The 19,392-nt window shown below is 25.6% G+C and overlaps 1 protein-coding gene across 1 annotated transcript; it reads left to right on the top strand.

The window, feature by feature from the left end:
- Window positions 1-12,235: 12,235 nt before the first annotated feature.
- LOC135926588 (H/ACA ribonucleoprotein complex subunit 1-like) lies at window positions 12,236-15,713 on the top strand. Its single transcript, XM_065462514.1, has 5 exons — window positions 12,236-12,408; window positions 12,535-12,683; window positions 12,730-12,789; window positions 12,831-12,933; window positions 15,462-15,713. The coding sequence occupies exons 1-5, from the start codon at window positions 12,273-12,275 to the stop codon at window positions 15,566-15,568; spliced, it is 555 nt and encodes a 184-aa protein (XP_065318586.1). The 5' UTR covers window positions 12,236-12,272; the 3' UTR covers window positions 15,569-15,713.
- The last annotated feature ends 3,679 nt before the right edge of the window (window positions 15,714-19,392 follow it).

The raw sequence follows: 19,392 nt of genomic DNA, 5'->3' as shown, positions 1-19,392 counted from the left end.
TTTTTTTCGTATAGCATTAATCAAAATAGGCGTACCATACTCATTTTATGTTGCCACTAGAAAATTTAAAGAATATAAATTACATATACTATATATATAATATATATTTAGAAAGAATAATAGATAAAATATGTATAAGCATTACTTAAATTTAATATTTTGTATTCTAAGATAGCAATCAATGTTATTGGCGACTGTGGCTAACATCTATAAATATTTGATATTATTTTTAAAAAATTATTAAGGCTATATAAATCTTTATTAAATCAGTGCTATTTTAATTATTAGAGTAATTCATATAAATTATATTTTCACTATGTTAACAATTGCAAAAATTCTGTGTCAAAAATGGAATATCAAGAACACTCATAATGTCTAAATATTAATCAAGCATTAACAGTTGAAGCTTAGTTGATTTTATATTATTGAGTTATTTTACAATCTTAATTAATTATATATAATCATTTATTAATTGAAAATTAAATTAATCCAATTTAATTGTGATTTTTATTAAATTAGTTCAAAATCAATAATCAACTTAATTATTCATTTTTAAGTTAAATTTACTATGCCTCTTCCTTAAAAAATTTCTAAAATCCAAACCAGTATACTGTTAAAACTTATATATTACTTCAAATTACATTTTCAATTTTTCCTCGCTTTAGATATTGCGGCCATTTTTTGAATATGTTATTTATTTTGAAGACGTTTTGAAACATACTCAACCTCTTTCGAGAAATGCTATTTAGTTGTTAACTATTTTTATAAATAAATTTCTTATATTTGTTTGGATGTTGAAAATATTTTTAGAAAGAGAGATGGTAATTAAATTTATAAATGAATAATATAGTTGAATGATTAGTGATTTTAAACTCGGCTAATTACAATATTAAATTTGTTAATTTTTAATTAATAAATGATTATATTTATTTAATTAGGGATATAAAATAATAAAACTCATTTGAACTGCAAGTGTTAAAACTAAATTATTTTTTAGACATTATGAGTGATATTGATATTCCATTTTCACAGAATTTGATTGTAAGCTAATATAATTTATATGTATTAATCTGTTATCTAATAATAAAATTAGCACCCATTTAATAAAGATTTAGATAGTCTTATTAATTTTTAATTAATAAAATTCTATACATAATACTTAATAGAATTTTAAAAGAAATGGTTCAGGGGCCTATCAATAAAGCTAATTTTACTTCCAGTGGATATTAGAGAGCCATTAAATTTTTTTTTGCTTCAGGGGTCTATTAAATTTTTTCAGAGGTCGAGCCCCTGAGCTATTTTACCCCCTCCCCCCTGAGTGAAGCTGCTGCTATATTTTTAAACTGGCTAAAGAAAACGATATATATTTTTTAATTTATTCAATATATTTAATAATAATTATAATTAATAGTGTCTATATAATGAAAATTGATTCACAAACAGAAAATCTACTTAATAAAATATTCAAAGTAAAAATTATCAAAAAGTTATTTATTTTTAAGAGAATATTTAATTTATACAACTTAATTTTTTGTAAAATTTTAAAATATATAATGGTTTAAGTATTATCATTAATATTGTGTTCATAAATAAAAGATATGATGATGTTTGTTAGCCATATTTACCATTGGCTATCATTTATTTGTTATCATTACTAAATATTTATTTTTTAATGATATTTTTATCATTTTTTTAAATATTATTTTGTTGAATGATATTTTTATTATGGAAAAATATTTAGCCATTTATTGTAAAAAGATAAATAAAAACGAGATGGACAGAAATTGGGTAAAAAAAAATTTATGGGTTATAAAAAGCAGATTTATAATTTAGATATTTTTTTTAATTGTTTTTCTTACTTAGATTGCATACTTTTATGAATTTAACAGATGATTCTTTCTCAATGGTCGCTTATATTTTTTTCTAATTACATATTATTTGAGCATACAATTCAACACTTGACTCTTTATTTAAAATATTTATTTTTCAAATTTAAAAAATAAAAATGTGTAATTAAATATATGTTTCTATATATTTATAATAGGAAATGCTTGAATAATATCTTCTAAACCATTTATAAAGATATTGAATTAAGATCAGCAATAGACCAGGTATTCCGTCATTGAGCAAGAACATTTATTAAACAAATTATAAAAAATTAATTTAAAAAAATTTTTTTTTAATTTAATAATATTCTAAATGTATGTGTAAAAATTAACAACCAATGTTTTTAGATAATAAAAATAAAAATAATAGATACACAGGACCAACTATGATATTACCAGATATTACCCACACAAATTCAGTGATGGAAATAGGTAAAATAATTCCACATTTGTCCTTTGAAGAAAAAAATACGAAATAGACTTTGATGACTTTAAAATTCATGAAATACTAGAAATAAATCAAGCCCTCGCAAAGCGAGTTTGCACTTGTAAAGATTTTACAGATAAAATATTAATTATCATCCTCGAACGAGGGACTACACCATTATTTAAATATATGGATTGAATTTACTTCCGGTACAAGTGGATGATGCTACAAATGAAAATAATAGAATACCAAGATTTAAAAAAAAACATATTAATCGAACTAAAATATTAAAATGAAACATCTTATTTCAGAAGTTAATAATATACTTTTAATTATTTTTCACTTTTAGGATAAACTGGAATTCAATTGATATGAACATTAAATCTCAATATAGATAGTAATCATCATAAAGACTTAGATTAAAGAATTTAAACTTAAAATCGGCCACCACCCACCCTTAAATTAATTAAATTATATTGTAATTCTCGGGTATAGGCTTTTGCTTTTCCCAACTCTTCTGTTATTAGCCTATAGACGTTTAAAACAATAGTTCTCGAACTGTTGTGCGTACAAGTACGTGCGGCTTGCCCACAAACGTGTGAAGAGCTCCTCATTATTCTCCCGCTAAATTAAATATCCAGTTTGATGTATTTGAGTAAAACCTATCGTAGCTCTATTGTATCCACAACCAGAGGACGAAAACGTTTTTATTACTATCACGTAATAGATAAATAAAATTTCAACCAATCATATTATTTTTTCTTGTTGTGAATTTTTTTTTCATCATAAAAAATAGTAATATGCTTTAGGTGGAAAAGCAAACAACATAGCGAAAGAGTGTAGAACGCATGCTATACAATTGATTTTACCACGGACATCTCGCCTTATTGAATTAAAATTATATTTTAAAAAAAATTAAATAAGGATATATTAAAAATTAAATATAAAAAAATATAACGACAGATAAATAAATAAATAAAAGATAGCCAATAATTAAGGATATACCGACCTTTTTAAAAAAATATCGGTTATAGGCCTATGTTATAAAATTTTCCGATCCGATAAAATGACTGTTTTCATTTTTATAAAATTTATTTTAAAAATGTAAATAGATTTAATGTTATTTATTATATAAATAAGTTTTAACAATAAAAATATTTTATATACCTTTAGATTTTTAGATTTAAAGGCCCTTTCTTAAATCGAAATATAATATAAAATTACGCAGGTTTATTCATTAAATCAAAATATATTATTAGTTATGTTTATTTGAAATCGTTTTTAAATAAAATAATTTGATAGAAAAAAAAATTTGTAAATAGATCCCTTAATTATTTTTTAAAATGGGCTTACTCTGATAGTTTTGTGGTAATTTTTTAATTGATATTCTAGGCATTCCCAATTTATTGTTCGATTTCTAAGGGCTCTGTGATAGAAAGTGCATTGGGATCAATCTGGATAAATTTTGAAAATATTATCTAATTGATGATAAATTTTGAGCATCTCCCGAAAGAAAAGAAATAATATTGATATAGCGATATATTTTCAGGAAAAGTAAAATTAAACAATATTTTCAGAAAGATAATATTTGTAAAAATTAAAAAAAACAAAATATTATTGCTGACTTCAATTTTCAATATAAATAATATTCAAAAAATGATAATATTATATAAATAAAATAGCAAGTTAATTTGTATAATATTTTTTCTGATGATTAAAAAAAAATTTATTATATCTTGATAACGTGTTCATTATATTTATTTTGGAGCAAAGATAAATTCAATATCAAAAGATTTTTATTTCTCAAAACCAGCTTCAAAATTGTACTCGATTGATGACCCAATAAAACCTATAAAATTTAATTTTTCCAGCGACCTACTGGCCTTTATTCACGTGCAAAAGACGGTTGAGACTTGTTTTGAAAATGTCTTAACCCACGACGTCATTGGTGCACCTAGATGTCATTGCAAGAGAAATGTGAAACAAGTTCACACATGTTATTGTCTCAAGGATATATAAGAACACATTCGATTCATTCCAAATCCTGGGTTTTTTCCAATGACAATTCAGGATTTTGCGGAGTTCATCCTCACTTCATATGGTTCGGGAAATGTTTGCCTATATGGGTAAAGTATGACAAAAATTATAAAGAGAAATGGGAATTGTATATCAAAAGTAATGCTATCGAATAGTTTCACAATTCTCTTGCAATGACATCTAGGCGCACCAATGACGTCGTGGGTTAAAACGTATTCAAAACAAGTCCCACCCGTCTTCTGCAGGTGAATAAAGGCCAGTAGGTCGCTGGAAAAATTAAATTTTATAGGTTTTATTGGGTCATCAATCGAGTACAATTTTGAAGCTGGTTTTGAGAAATAAAAATCTTTTGATATCGAATTTATCTTTGCTCCAAAATAAATATAATGAACACGTTATCGAGATATAATAAATTTTTTTTAATCATCAGAAAAAATAAATTGAAGTTAGCATAATATTTTGTTTTTTTAATTTTAAATATTATCATTCTAAATAATTAAAAATGTTGTTTAATTTACTTTTTCTGAAAATATGTCGCCGTATATATTATTTCATTTTTTTACCCAATTTGCCCTTCCCTTTATTTAAATTTTATTCTGTTTATCTCGTTTTTATTTACCTTTTTACAATAAATGGCTAAATAGTTTTCAATAATAATAATATCATTCAACAAAAAATATTTAATAAAATGATAAAAATATCATTTAAAAAAAATATTTATAGATAAATAAATAAATGATAGCCCATTGTAATTATGGCTAACGAATATTATCATATCTTTATGAACACAATGTTACAAGATATAACAAATTTTATTTAACATCAGAAAAAATATTATACAAATTAACTTGCTATTTTATTTATATAATATTAACATTTTAAAATATTTTGTATATTGAAAATTGAAGTCAGCAAAATATTTTGTTTTTTTAATTTTTACAAATATTATTTATCTAAATAATTGAAATGTTGTTTACTTTTTCCGAAATTATGTCGTCTAAATATTTCTTTTCTTTCGGGAGATACTCACAATATATCATCTATTCATTGATAATTTTTTAAAATTTTATTCAGATTGATCACAATGCATATCTGAGATTAACGAACATAAAATAAATTTTGAGGTCGGAATATTTGTTTAAAGTTCGACGTTGGCTTGGACAAAATGTGAATTAGTTAATGTTACATGTATGTAACATTTCAATTTAAAGTCTTTTATTTATTATTGTCGAAAGCGTTATTATACTTGTCCATTTAATTGATGACTGTTTAAGGCATTATGTTATATTTGGACTTGTATTATTTTATTTCATTTTATATAATAATGTTTATTTTTTAAATCATGGTTAAAGACTTTACTTTAATTGGATATGTTATAATGAAATTAGTATATATTATTTCAGAAAATAAATCATTATATAATTTTTATATTATCGCATACAATAAAAGACTTTTTTTTACTTCATGAATAATTTATTTTAGTTTTCACAAATAAAGACTTTAATCACAATTTGGACCAAATCTCAGTGCAAGACTCACCCCAAAGCCATGTGCACTTGGTATTGGTCTGAAGATGAAGAGACGTTGTTAAGAAACTGGATACAACCTTTATGCGCCTGGTGTGGGTCTGAAGATGAAGAAACGGTTGTTAAAAGAAAGATTAATTATTCTCTTTATTTAAAAAAAAATATGTATCAAAACAATATCATTCATAAATAATATTGAGAATTCTATGTATTGTAGAATTAATAAAATCAAAAATTTATGAAGGGTAAGTAACTGCAATTAATAATATAGGAAAAGGAGCTCGCTTGGCATGAGAGAGTAATAAAATATACCTTTATCATATAGTAAAGAAGAGAATAATTAAATGTAAAAAAGAAATATACTGCATTATTTAGTTAATTTGGCTGAGAAATTAATACAAGTATAGTAGTCTAGAGGAAGGTTGTTAAACTAAGGTAATATTATCGATCTTGTTGATCAATCATTTAGTAGACAAATTTTAAAAATGGAGGGTGTATTCGCCTTTTTGAAAGCTGTACTATAATGCTCTTCATTGCTTTGTGGCAGGGTTGGTATTTGTGGAAATATTTGCAATGCAGTGGGTTGATGCCCTTTATTCTCTATTATACTATTACAGTCAACACAATTAGATGGAATTACTGTTTGACAGCCAAGGTGACTGAGATAGAGAATTTAAGTTGTTCTTCCCAGAGGGGTAACTCTTATGGAGCTGGGTTTTGCTTGCTATCGTAATAGTGTTAGAATACTTTATTAGGCTTCCTGATATCATGTGTTGGTATTTTTCCTAGGTTTTATGCATTTACACATTTTTAATACTTTTTATCTATATCCATAAAAATAATATAAAAAAACGCGAGTTGAAGTATAAACATCTTATCCTTCTTTATTAAAATTAAGGAAATCAATATAATACATGGTAAAAATAATAACAGTCATTTCTCCACATAATATATTTTAAAACGAAAGTATAAATTTTTCACTGTTATTTTCTTAAATTAACTAAATCAACAATTAATGATTCCATTTGATTAACATATATGTAGTGATATTATTCTACTTTATATTTTAATGATTTTTTTTTGTAATTATATATTATCTGTTTGTATATGTAAGGATTTTAGATCGAATTAGATAAGAATTAAAGATATTTATTTAAGTGGTAATAAAATAATAATGATCTTTCTCACAATTTATACGTATATATATATATAGATATATATATATTTTTATCGGTAAAAGTTAGTGTTATTAAACGGCTCATTTTGAGCCAATTTTTAAAAACGGAACTCAATATTTTATTAGGAAAAATATTATGCAAACCTTAAGATTTTGCTCATCGTTGACACAAAGGTTTGAACATCTATTGACGAAATCTCGAAGCTTAGACAATAATTTTCTGTCTTTAATATTAATTTAACCGTTTTTAAAAATAGGCTCAAATCGAGCCGTTTAACAACACTAAAAGTTAATTGGATTTAAAAAAAACATTAAAATATTATTTCAACAAGATAAACTTTTACATTTAACGATAATTTAGATATTTGATCTATAGCTACAAAACAATATATAAATTGTAATATTAAATTATAACGAAAGACCATAAAAATATAAAGTAGAATATGCTAAATGTAAATATAATATGAATCTACAATACTAGGTATTTTAAAAAATCTGGATTTAAATTCAAGCTTAGACTTTTAATTATTAATTAATTTATAAGTTTATAAATCGGATATTTAAAACTCAAAAACAAAATTATAAAATATAATCTTAAGATATAAAAAAGAAACCTTTAAAAGTAATGCTGTTAAAAATTTCTAATTTAAATCTTGAAAATTTGATTCCTGAAGAAATTTAATAACAATTTCCATTTTATAAACACTATTAATTATAATTATTATTAAATATATTGAATAAATTAAAAAATAAATATCGTTTACTTTAGCCAGTTTAAAAATATAGCAGCAGCTTCACTCAGGGGGAGGGGATGGAATAAAACTCAGGGGCTCGAGACCTCTGAAAATTTTAATATACCACTGAAGCAAAAAATAATTTAATGGCTCCCTAATATCCCCTGGAAGTAAAATTAACTTTAATGATAGGCCCCTGAACTATTTCTTTTATAATTATACTAGATATTATGCATAGAATTTTATTAATTTAAAATTAATAAGACTATCTAAATTTTTATTAAATGGGTGCTAATTTAATTATTAGATAAGAGATTAATACATATAAATCATATTAGCTTAAACTCAAATTCTGTTAAAATGGAATATCAATATCACTCATAATGTCTAAAAAATAATTTAGTTTTAACAGTTGCAGATCAAATGAGTTTTATTATTTTACAACCCTAATTAAATAAATATAATCATTTATTAATTAAAAATTAATAAATTTAATATTGTAATTAGCCGAGTTCAAAATCACTAATTATTCAACTATATTATTCATTTATAAATTTAATTACCATCTCTCTTTCTAAATATATTTCCAACATCCAAACAAATATAAGAAATTTATTTATACAATATACTAATTAAGTTTATTTTACTGGCAATCACTTCATGAAATATATTAATATGATTGATTTGTATCTATGACATTTATATCATTGATAATATATATATATGACATTTATAACATTGATAATATATAATATAAATCTCATTTATAACATATCCCCACACATATGATCTTACAATTCCTCAATAAGCCGATTTGTAGGTTTCCTGGCTCTTTGTGATTTCCGCGTTTCTAGTTTTCCGTTATCTTCCACATTTTCTAAAATCTCAACTATATCCGACTCTTTATTTTTTATATTTTCCTCTTCTCTCTCTGACTCCATATTTTCTCCATTATCTTTCCCTGGCCCAGACTTCTCCATTTCTTTAGCTACCTCCCTTTTTCGAAGTTGATCCGCATGCTTTCGTACCATTCTATCCTTGCTTTCTACCAAATAAGAATATCTGCCAGTTCTGGATTTTATAATTCCTTCTCTCCAACCTGAATTTATTTCATTATGCACCCATACCGGTTGTGCAATCTCAAATTCTCTCATATGACTATGTTCATCATGCGCTACTTTTTGTCTTATATTCGATCGTTCCATTTCATAACTAACATTAGGACGTAACCAATTCAATCCCGTTTTTAAATTTCGCCCCAATAATAACTTAGCCGGTGAACGTCCAGTTGATTGATGCTCACCCATTCTATATGCTAGCAAAACTTCTCCCATGGCTTCCTCGGGCTCCCTGATGTCTTTCCTAGTTGCAAAATATCGACTCTTGAGGGTTCGTATCGTTCTTTCCGCTAAACCGTTCGTTTTTGGATGGTACGGTGTTGTATGTATCAATTTAATATTTTTCTCGAAACAAAATTTTCGAAATTCTCCAGAATTAAATTGAGGTCCATTATCTGATACGATTTGTCTAGGTGTTCCAAACCGTGCGAACCATTTCCTTAAAACCCTGATCATTGTCGTGGACGTGGTCTCTCTCATTAACTCAACCTCAGCCCATTTAGTATGTGCATCAACTCCAACTAACCATGAATACGAATCAATAGGCCCTGCGAAATCCAAATGAATTCGTTCCCATGGTATATTAGATATGTTCCACGAATATAAAGGAACCTCCATAATATTCGACCGATTACTTTGACAAGGCATACATTGACGAACATATTGTTCAATATCTTTATCGCAATTCGGCCACCAGCAATACATTCTAAAAATTGATTTCATAGCATTTATTCCTGGATGCCCTCTGTGTATAATCGTTAAAATTGATTTCCTCAAAATGGTTGGAATTACCAACCTCCCATTCCATTCAATAACATCATGATCTCAATTTTTAATATGTTTGAGATATAGCTAATCAAAATTTGGGGTAAAATAGACCCCACCTTTGTAGTTAAGGGAGTTTTTTCCACCTTTGTAGTGAAGGGTTAAACTATATTTTAAAAAATTAAAAGGAGGGTTAGTCTTAGAATCATTTTTTTTTAGGTATAATCAGCTAATCTACGTTCATAAAAATTCACTAGACTAAGAAATAATTAAAACAAATTATAATCTTACCATAATATTTAAGAATATAAGAAAAATAATATATCATAAATGGAAACTTTTCAAAATAAATTATCTTCTAGACTAGTTTTGAATATTATATATGTATTAATATTTCATGCTGACATATAATGGATATCCAAAGGCCCGCAAATTAGGGGTATGGGGGGAGCCCCATAAATTTTTGGCGCTACAGCTGATTGCAATGTGAGGACATTTTTATCATGCATTTAATGAATGAATCGCCAATCTATGTTATATATATCATTGATGCCATCATGTTTGTTATTCCTATACTATAAATTTCAGATAATTTTTTCACGAATTTTTAAACTTAATATAATTTATATAAATTTTTAGATTTTTTATATAAATAATAAATGACTCAAAGGTTAACAACAATGTACAATTCATAAGATAGATATTCTAAACATGATAGAATATATTTTAGGTAAAATCCGGTTTTTAAATTTTTAAAAACGCTCTTAAAAAATGATTTAAGGTTTAAAGAATAAGATATTGCCGGAAAAAAACACAGTGACGCTAACAAAATTAATTTACGCGCTAATTTTTGAGTAAAAGTTTTGCTTATTTTTCAATTACTTGTTTCCAATTTGAAATAATCTCATAAAATGCAAAATCTAAGAACGAATTTGTTAAAAATATTTTTCCATTTTTTTTTGATATTAAAGGTTGTATCAGGATTTTTGAATAAGATTCTATATTTATGTTAAAAATTATTTTTATTCGTGAATACATGAATATTATAATTAATTATAGTAAAATATATAAATCATCCCCTAAAATTATATAAATAAAGTGAATAAATTTATAGACCATTTTTATATAAATCTAGCGAAAAATATCATCTTAGCCTCTATAGAGGTTTGGACTTTAAGGATAACTCATTTTGGGAAAAATATACATTTGCTACAAGACTGAGCAATTTTGACTGCTAGGATTTCGCCCATTTAACAACACTACAGGTAAGAAATAGTTCAATTTTTACAAATGTTTAAATAATATTGATATTGGTATAATTTTTTTAAAAAATGATAAAACACTAAAATATTAAAACAACCATATAAAATTATGTAAAATATATATAAATTACTAAATAATAATATATATTAATAGTATCGAAGGCTCTAAAAAGAGCTAATTTTAATAATGAAAATGTACCTAAAAAGCAAATATAATTATGTTTAAAAATTTTCAATTGAAGTTTTTGTTTAAAAAAAATGGACTTCGCGATTTTCAGTCATAACCCTACCGAAATCAGCAATATACAACTATTACAAAACAACGATAAATACGGCGGGCATGAATGGCTCGAAGCACTTCTAAGCCAAACCTTAGCTTAGGATAATCTCTTAACCAATGACCAACTGAGAGTTACTATAGGCTTTAGACTTGGATGCTCGCTTGCACATTCACATTCTTGCCACCAATTCAGTCTACCCGTTCAACCTAACGCCAGACACGCTCTAAACTGCACCCGCAGCCAAGGACGCCATCTCCGGCATAAAGCAATTAATAAAATCATACATAACGCTTTTAATAAGGCTAAAATACCCAACATCCTTGAACCTACCAACCTCTCATTACAAGACGGCTTCAGACCGGACGGCTTAACCTGCAACCCCTGGTCCAATGGAAAATCACTTATTTGGGATGCAACCAGCCTATCATCCATTCCTTCAACAAATAATACAAACCCTCTTACTAGTGGGGAAAATAAAAAAAATTAATAAATATTCAAAATTAAATAACTTTATATTTCAGCCAATAGTCATATCAACTAACGACAATTTTTCACAGTCTACATATATTTTTTTAAAAACTTTATCACGAAAATTTTTTAGTATAACAAACGAAAATCACGAATCCCTTTTCTTAAACAAAAACTTCGATTGGAAATTTTTAAACATAATTATACATGCTTTTTAGGTACATTTTTATTATTAAATTAAGCTTTTTTTACAGCCTTCGATACTATTAATATATATTTTTATTTAGTAATTTTATATATTTTTATATAGTTGTTTTAATGTTTAAATAGGAATTTAAAATTCATCAAACTGATATTCATGCAAAACAATATAATAATAGTGCTGTATAACAGTAATTTCTTCCGTTTTTTAAAAAAAATATTTTTAGAGACATAACGAAATACTTTGGTTAGGATATTATGCCCGTCTAGTCTTGATGCAAATTATTCTGTTATTTTCAGGCTAGGATTTAGCATTAGCCCGAAACATTTATACTAAATTAAATATCATCTATTCAAAAACATGCTGTCAAAATATATTTTTTCAAAATTATGAGGGGAAATTTCAGTAGAGGCAGAGGTGGTGGTGGATTTGGAAGAGGCAGAGGAGGATTTGGAAGAGGAAGAGGGGGTGGTGGTGGTAACAGAGAAAACTCAAATTACAATGAAATTCCTGATAGAGTTGTTGGTAAAATATTTTATTAATAATATTAGCTAAAATTATGAAAATGGATGTTGAAAATGTTTTATTTTATAAAATAGCTAAAAAACTAAATTATATTTTAAAATGTAATATCATATCAACCACTTTTAGAATGTTGCCATTATGAATATCCATGTGAAGAATACATTATCTGTAAATCAACAATCAAGCGAATCCCATATTTCAATGCACCTATATTTTTAGAAAATAAAACTATGATAGGCAAAGTTGATGAAATATTTGGACCAATACAAGATTTTGTAACCTAATATTATATAGTATTTTTTAATTGTATACATTTCATAGTTTTTTTCTGTAAAACCCTTGGAAGAAATAAAGGCTAAATCCTTTGATACCCAACAAATAGTAATTTTTTTCTGCTTATATATTTGTATAATCTTATTTAGTTCTATATTGATCCTAACAAACTACTTCCTCTTGAAAGATTTTTGCCAAAACCTACTATGCCAAAATCAGAATTCAAAGCTCAGTCTAGAGGGAGAGGAAGAGGTAAATAAATATGGATATAATTTAAATTATTTAATAATTTATATTTTTGGCCTGGTAACTAACATCTTATTAGATAGAAAAATATTTATTTCATATTTTTTTGATTGACATAATGTAAAGAAAAATGAATACAGGGAGTAAATCTTGTTGTATACAAAATATCTCATAAAGTTTTGTAAAACTTTATATCTTAAAAATACTTATATAATCCTAACCAAAAAAATTTTCCAATTCGTTAGTTTTTTTGTTATAACGTGCTCACAAAAAATTAAATAAAAAACTTTTGATGATAAAAAAAATGTAATTTTAATAATGATTATAAAATTGCCATAGAGTAAGGAAACTATTAAATATAGACATTTGGGCAAGATTAGTGAAAGATTTGAATTAAAAGAATTGTCTAAAATATTGGCCAACTCATATATGCTTTCCCCCCTCCCCTCCTATAATAGTGTAAATAAAGATAATTTTATTTAGTGTATTTAGTCACAAACCCAGCATTAACTGACAATTTGTCTGGCCTGGTCTATAATAATTTTTTCTGAAGTAAATCATTTATCAACTTTAAATAAATTTTCAAAACTTTGTCCTGGCACATAATAATAGAGCATTTGTTCAGTCTATAAATATTTTTTCTTGGCCGATTTGAGATGAGCTTTGGGCAAGGTTGTAGAGGCCTCTAGCATCTAACACTAATTGATGAAAATATAATATTATATAGAATCGACCCCTATTTAGAGTTTAATACTTTACTTAGAGTTCAAATTAAAAAAAATTCAGAGGTACTAAAAACAGTTAAGATATTCTTTTATTGAATTACTCTAATCAATAAATCAAATTATATAAGGTACATATAAATATACACATTTTGACTAATTTCGAGAGAAATTGGTCAAATAGTTAAAAGTTAAAGGGTGGTGACCAGTCTTAACTTGACCATTTATGCCACATCTCCCCTATTGGTAAATTATGATAGAATTTGATATTGTGTCATACAAAAGGCTGAGTTGGCACATTTTTATTTTTCAAACCATTAATGATACTTTTCTACTCTAACACCAATCTCTTACTTATATTTATAAAAAATTTGACCCTTTTAACAATCAAACTGGTCTAATTTGGGTATTGGGATCAAATAATTTTTTTATTAATTTATCCAATTCATGAGTAAAATTAAGCATATATATTAGAATATATAAAATTATAAAATAAAATGGTTTTATACAAAATGACAATAAAAATATAACATGAATTTATGAAATAAATAAGATGTTATATTTGTTTGTTTATTTGGTATAATATGTTTAATTTGCATGGCATTTGTTAATGTTTTCTTTGGATTTAATAATATTGTGAACAGTTCTATTAGATATCAAATCTTTTTAGCACATTCTTTTTGAGTATGATGATTAGAAATTTAATAACCAATGATTGACAACTTATTATATTTGTTTTCTTTATTAATTTTATTATTTAACATATAGTTTTTAAGATGATTAAATTTATTAATATAAATAAATGAATGCAGCAAAAAACAACAAATTTTTTGCTAGGGGTCTTATGCAAAGACAAAATACAAATCTGCCCACTTTTTGAAATAGACAGTTTTCTATTGTAGCAACATTTTCTAATAGTATTTAATAGGAATTTGACTGGAACTTAAAATTTTGGTCAAATTAAGAAGTTGTCCAAATCACTAAGAACTCAAATTATACAGGTTTGACTGTTTAAAACTAATAGAATGATGTAGCACTATAAAAATAGTAAAACAATTATTTGCATCATCATTATCAATAGTGTATTTTCATAATTTGACCAAACTTAGGTATTGCTGCATTCACAGTTGGCACGAATATCGCAGCAAGGTATACAAAATATGCTGTATTTTTGAATATTTTTATAATACTTTGCTGCAAAGTCGCAATAACTATGAATTCAGGGTTTTGACAGTTTATTTTAAAATAAATTGCTGTTTATTTTATTTAAAATTTGACCGTTTTTAAATTGTTAATAAAGAATTGGAGGTTCTTAAAATGTTATTAACAGCCAAAACATACTTTTTTTAGAAATTTTTATAATTAGGCCATTATTGCAATATCCTGAAATAAATAACATCCATATGCACATATACTAAAAAAAAACTTTCAGAGTTTCTTGGGTTTAAAAGGGTTTTAGTTCCGAATAATGTTCCTAAAATTAAATATCCCTATGGGTGACGTTGTTAAACAGCCTTGATTGACTCCAATATTTTAGCCAAAAAGTACTACGCAAGTCTGAAGATTTTACTCATAGATAGCAGAGGTTTAGAGACATCTATTAACGAAAATCTCGAGGCTTGTTTAATATTATCTTTGGATATAATATTAATTTAATATCAACTAAACCTGACCATTTATAACACTACCTGGGGTCATCAGGATATAAAATGATTTTTTTTTATAATTGAGGCACTATATAATATAATTATTCTTTCATGTCCATATACCTTTATATATAATATTTTTACTTTATATTTATAATCAACACAGGAGGCTTCAGCAGAGGAGGTGGTTCCTTTAGGGGCGGCAGCGGAGGAGGTAGAGGAGGACGTGGTTTTCAATCTTTCAGAGGAGGGCGAGGTGGCAAAAGATTTTAGAAGATTATGGGAATTTAAAAAAATGAACATTTTTAAGATTGTATAATATTGAATAAAAAATTTGTTTCAAAAGAAGTATGTTTTTTTTTGATTGGTATTAATAAAAAAAAATTAAATAATGTCTAACATTTAGATATTGGGTATCTCTAGGATCAAAATTTTTTTATATTTAATTACAACTGTTATTTCTAATATTACTCAAGATAATAAATTGTAAATTTTTTTATTATTTCGACATGTTTCCTTCATAGTGATTTATTTTTAAAACAAAAATATTATTCGATGAAATTTGTTTTCATAAAGCCTTTAAATTGTTAGAAGAAAAAATATTCTTCCTTAAAAACATCGAATTTTTCCTACCACAAATTTTATCCATTTAAAAAGGCGCGTGAAACAGCTGAAAATATTTTTAAAAATTAATAATGTGAATAAAGACTTTCGGGATTTTTCTTTCCTTCTTTCTTGAACGGAAGTTGATATTTTACGCAAATCAAGAATGTCCAGCACTTACTATAAGTTTTACCTTACTAAGCAACCGCTAAATCCTGGTTCTTGGGATGAGGTATAGTTGAGTTGGGTAACTCGATTATTAGCCTAAATTGATCACCTCAGCCTCGGATTTTTTTTTAGATTTAGCTCAACTTCGAAGAAATTAGAAATCGATTATTTCGAACCTCAGTGCTTAGTAAATTTTTTTCGGTACGCGCTTTTTGATCTAGCCGATTTTTAGCCATTATCAAACTAGTAATAAATATTAAGGAATTTAATTCTAGAAAAAAATTATAATCGTTTTAAGTTTCGCCATAAACCAATCCATATCTATGAGTGTCAAATTTTTCAAAAATGCCAAACATCTATTTAACTATTCATTTTTTGATACCCCTTATTAAATTATAAAAGTAGCAAAGGTATAATAAGGTAATGATGGTGATTGGCATATATCCATTTGCTTAACAACGACCAAAATTTCTTAAAATACAATAAGGGCTATTTTTTTAAAAATAAATATATCAACTGAAATCATCTCCCCAAGTAAGGAGCCAGGCTTTAGAAAAAACGTGGTCCTTGATGGATTCGAACCCAGAAATATTGGATTGTGTTATTTTTTAAAAATAAATATATCAACTGAAATCATCTCCCCAAGTAAGGAGCCAGGCTTTAGAAAAAACGTGGTCCTTGATGGATTCGAACCCAGAAATATTGGATTGTGATATACGCAGTGCACTAATTTTTAGAGTAAAATTTTTTATATGTAATGCTCAATTATTATGAATTAAATATTAAGATAATGAGACTGTCATAACGTAGCCAATGTTTTTCACAAATTTGATTAGTTAATAAAAAATATTTCAATGAGAAATAAGTTATGCCCTAACCCGGGACCGGAAGGCCCACCAAATCGGGAATCAACACCAAACCTATGTTATACGAAAATTTTGGCTAGGCTTAAAACTTCTTGTGGACCCAATATGTTTTCAATCTATTGACTAATAGTTATTATTTAAAATTGCAAAATTAGGAGCTGGAATAGCAAATTTAATTTCTTATAAAAAATTAACTTTAATCTTAATAAAATGAGTGCAAGCATTTGCGTCTCTTCAATGCCTTCGAATATTAACTTCAATCTGTTAACCCAAGCGAAACCCAAAAGGATTAAAAAATATAAAGATCCCAAATTTCTTTTATTTCCTAGATACACTAACGGCTCTTTTCGCCAATGATATTCAAGTTTTTTAAAAAAATATAGAAGGAAAAATTACATTTTTACCAGCGAGAATCTAAAGAATTTTTATACATTAGACGAAAATAAAATTCAAATCATTAGATAGAATTGTGGCTCCTTTTTGGGAAAATAATTATTAAATCTATAATTAAATATACATTCTTCAGGCAGGAAAACTTTTTGTTTTTGTCGAATAAACTATTTAAAAAAAAGAAGTCCTATCTGGTTGAGGGAATGCTAATCTTTCATAGATATATTTTATTAATTTGTTTTTAAAATTTTTTTAAAATCTTTGCTATAACGTAAAAAAAATAAATAAATTGATTGTTCTTAAATAAATTAAAATCTTAAATTTTTTTAAATGTTTTAACTATTAAAATTATGAAAATCCGACATTTTAATCAATTTATTTAAACTATCAAAAATAAAAAATTTTAAATCTTTATTTTATAATTTATTAGGGGAGGGGGGTGTCTATCAAATTTTTAGATAAAATAGTGCAAAATATATTGATATAAAAAATATTTAATACCTTTATTAGATATTGCTAAATATTTACCAAATATATATTGTCATATGGGGATTCGGAATCTCTTGATTTTAAATCCTTTACCGAGAGCGATTTAGAAAACAAAAACATTTTAGTATTTTTTAATTTAAATGAAAAATCTGTATAAAAATGAATATAAATTAGAATAAGTTCTTAAGTGGATGTCAAAATTGGCTGAAATTTATAGGGTAAATACTTTACACATTAGAATTACATTTCCGGTTAAATCGGATTTTAAATTTTTTAAATCTCCCTGGGTAAAGGATTTAAAACCAAGAGATTCCGAATCCCCATACGACATATATATATGTTGCATACAATCATAGTCATTATTTTTGAAATAAATATTTCTGAATAATATCTAAATATCTTTTTAAATGTAATTTAAAAGGGTTAAAAACATTCTACAGAAAATTCATGTTCATGCCAAACAATACAAATAATGCATTCAATGTAAATGAAGGTGTTTTTAATTTATTTCATGTTCTAAAAAATAACTTATATTCACAATTTTTTTATAGTTGGTAAAGTTTTGATGATTTAAGTTATTCATTTTAAAATGTATACCATTAAAATTAAAAACGTGTACTTAATAAAATAGGAATATCGCCGCCAAAGGCGGTTAAATCTTTTTAGGAGGTAGGTAAGAGGCTTTTGAAGGGGGGGGGGGGGTTGGACCAGTGAATATCCTGTCATGTATACACTAATTTTTTAGCGTACTTCACCGCGAATTTGCACCAACTGAAGGGCTAGAAACATTTTCAAAACGGCCAAACAATGTCCGTAAAAATATTTTATACAATTTGACCAACCCGAAAATCTGTCCTCTAAAATATATCAAAATTTATACAATTTTTTCTTATGTTAGCGGTTAAAAATTTTCATACTTTTTGTGGTCTAAGGTTTCTCGCCTTTTTTTTAAAAAACAAAAGTTAGATTAAAATATATGAATATTGAAATAAAATATGCAAATTTTTTTTTAAAGTTATATATTTTTTATGTATTATAAAAATATATTTATTTTTATGCAAAAAAATAAAACGGCTCCTATTTAATCTCTCAGAATTAAAGATATTTATTTCTTTTTAGAAATAATGATGCACCAGATTAGACTATACATTAAAGGGAGAAAATAAAATGATTAAATACATTTATTGACATTTTTATATTCCTCGTCATTTTAGTTCAAAATAAAATAAATTTTATTACTTTTGGTTAAATTTTTAAAAAGCTGCTTGATCTTTTTTTTTTTATAAAAATGTTGAATTTTTTATTATAGTCATAAAAAAAAATTTGAATATAAAAAAAATTATATATAACCAATCATCAATAGAGTTTAATATAAATAAAATTAATTTATGTATAATAATACTATAAAAAAATATATAGCATTTTAATTATCGAAAACTTGAAAGAAAAGGGTCTTAAAATTTATAATATGTACACGATAATGTTATGCAAAAACATGCAAGATGTTATGAAATGAAAGAAATTATAATTTGAGTATAAAATAGTATAAATATATTAAATAAACAATTAACCACTAATTGT

The sequence above is a fragment of the Gordionus sp. m RMFG-2023 genome, chromosome 3 (genome assembly GCF_954871325.1).
Source record: "Gordionus sp. m RMFG-2023 chromosome 3, tfGorSpeb1-WG-v2, whole genome shotgun sequence".
Taxonomy (NCBI): domain Eukaryota; kingdom Metazoa; phylum Nematomorpha; class Gordioida; order Chordodea; family Parachordodidae; genus Gordionus; species Gordionus sp. m RMFG-2023.
The sequence above is the reverse complement of the archived record's forward strand: the minus strand, read 5'-3'. Positions and strand labels throughout refer to the sequence as shown.

Excerpts from the sequence above, each read along its gene's own strand:
- LOC135926588 (XM_065462514.1), top strand. The coding sequence starts at position 12,273 with ATGAGGGGAAATTTCAGTAGAGGCAGAGGTGGTGGTGGATTTGGAAGA. Across the intron at positions 12,409-12,534 it reads AATTCCTGATAGAGTTGTTG|AATGTTGCCATTATGAATAT; the intron begins GTAAAATATTTT and ends AACCACTTTTAG. Across the intron at positions 12,790-12,830 it reads CCTTTGATACCCAACAAATA|TTCTATATTGATCCTAACAA; the intron begins GTAATTTTTTTC and ends AATCTTATTTAG.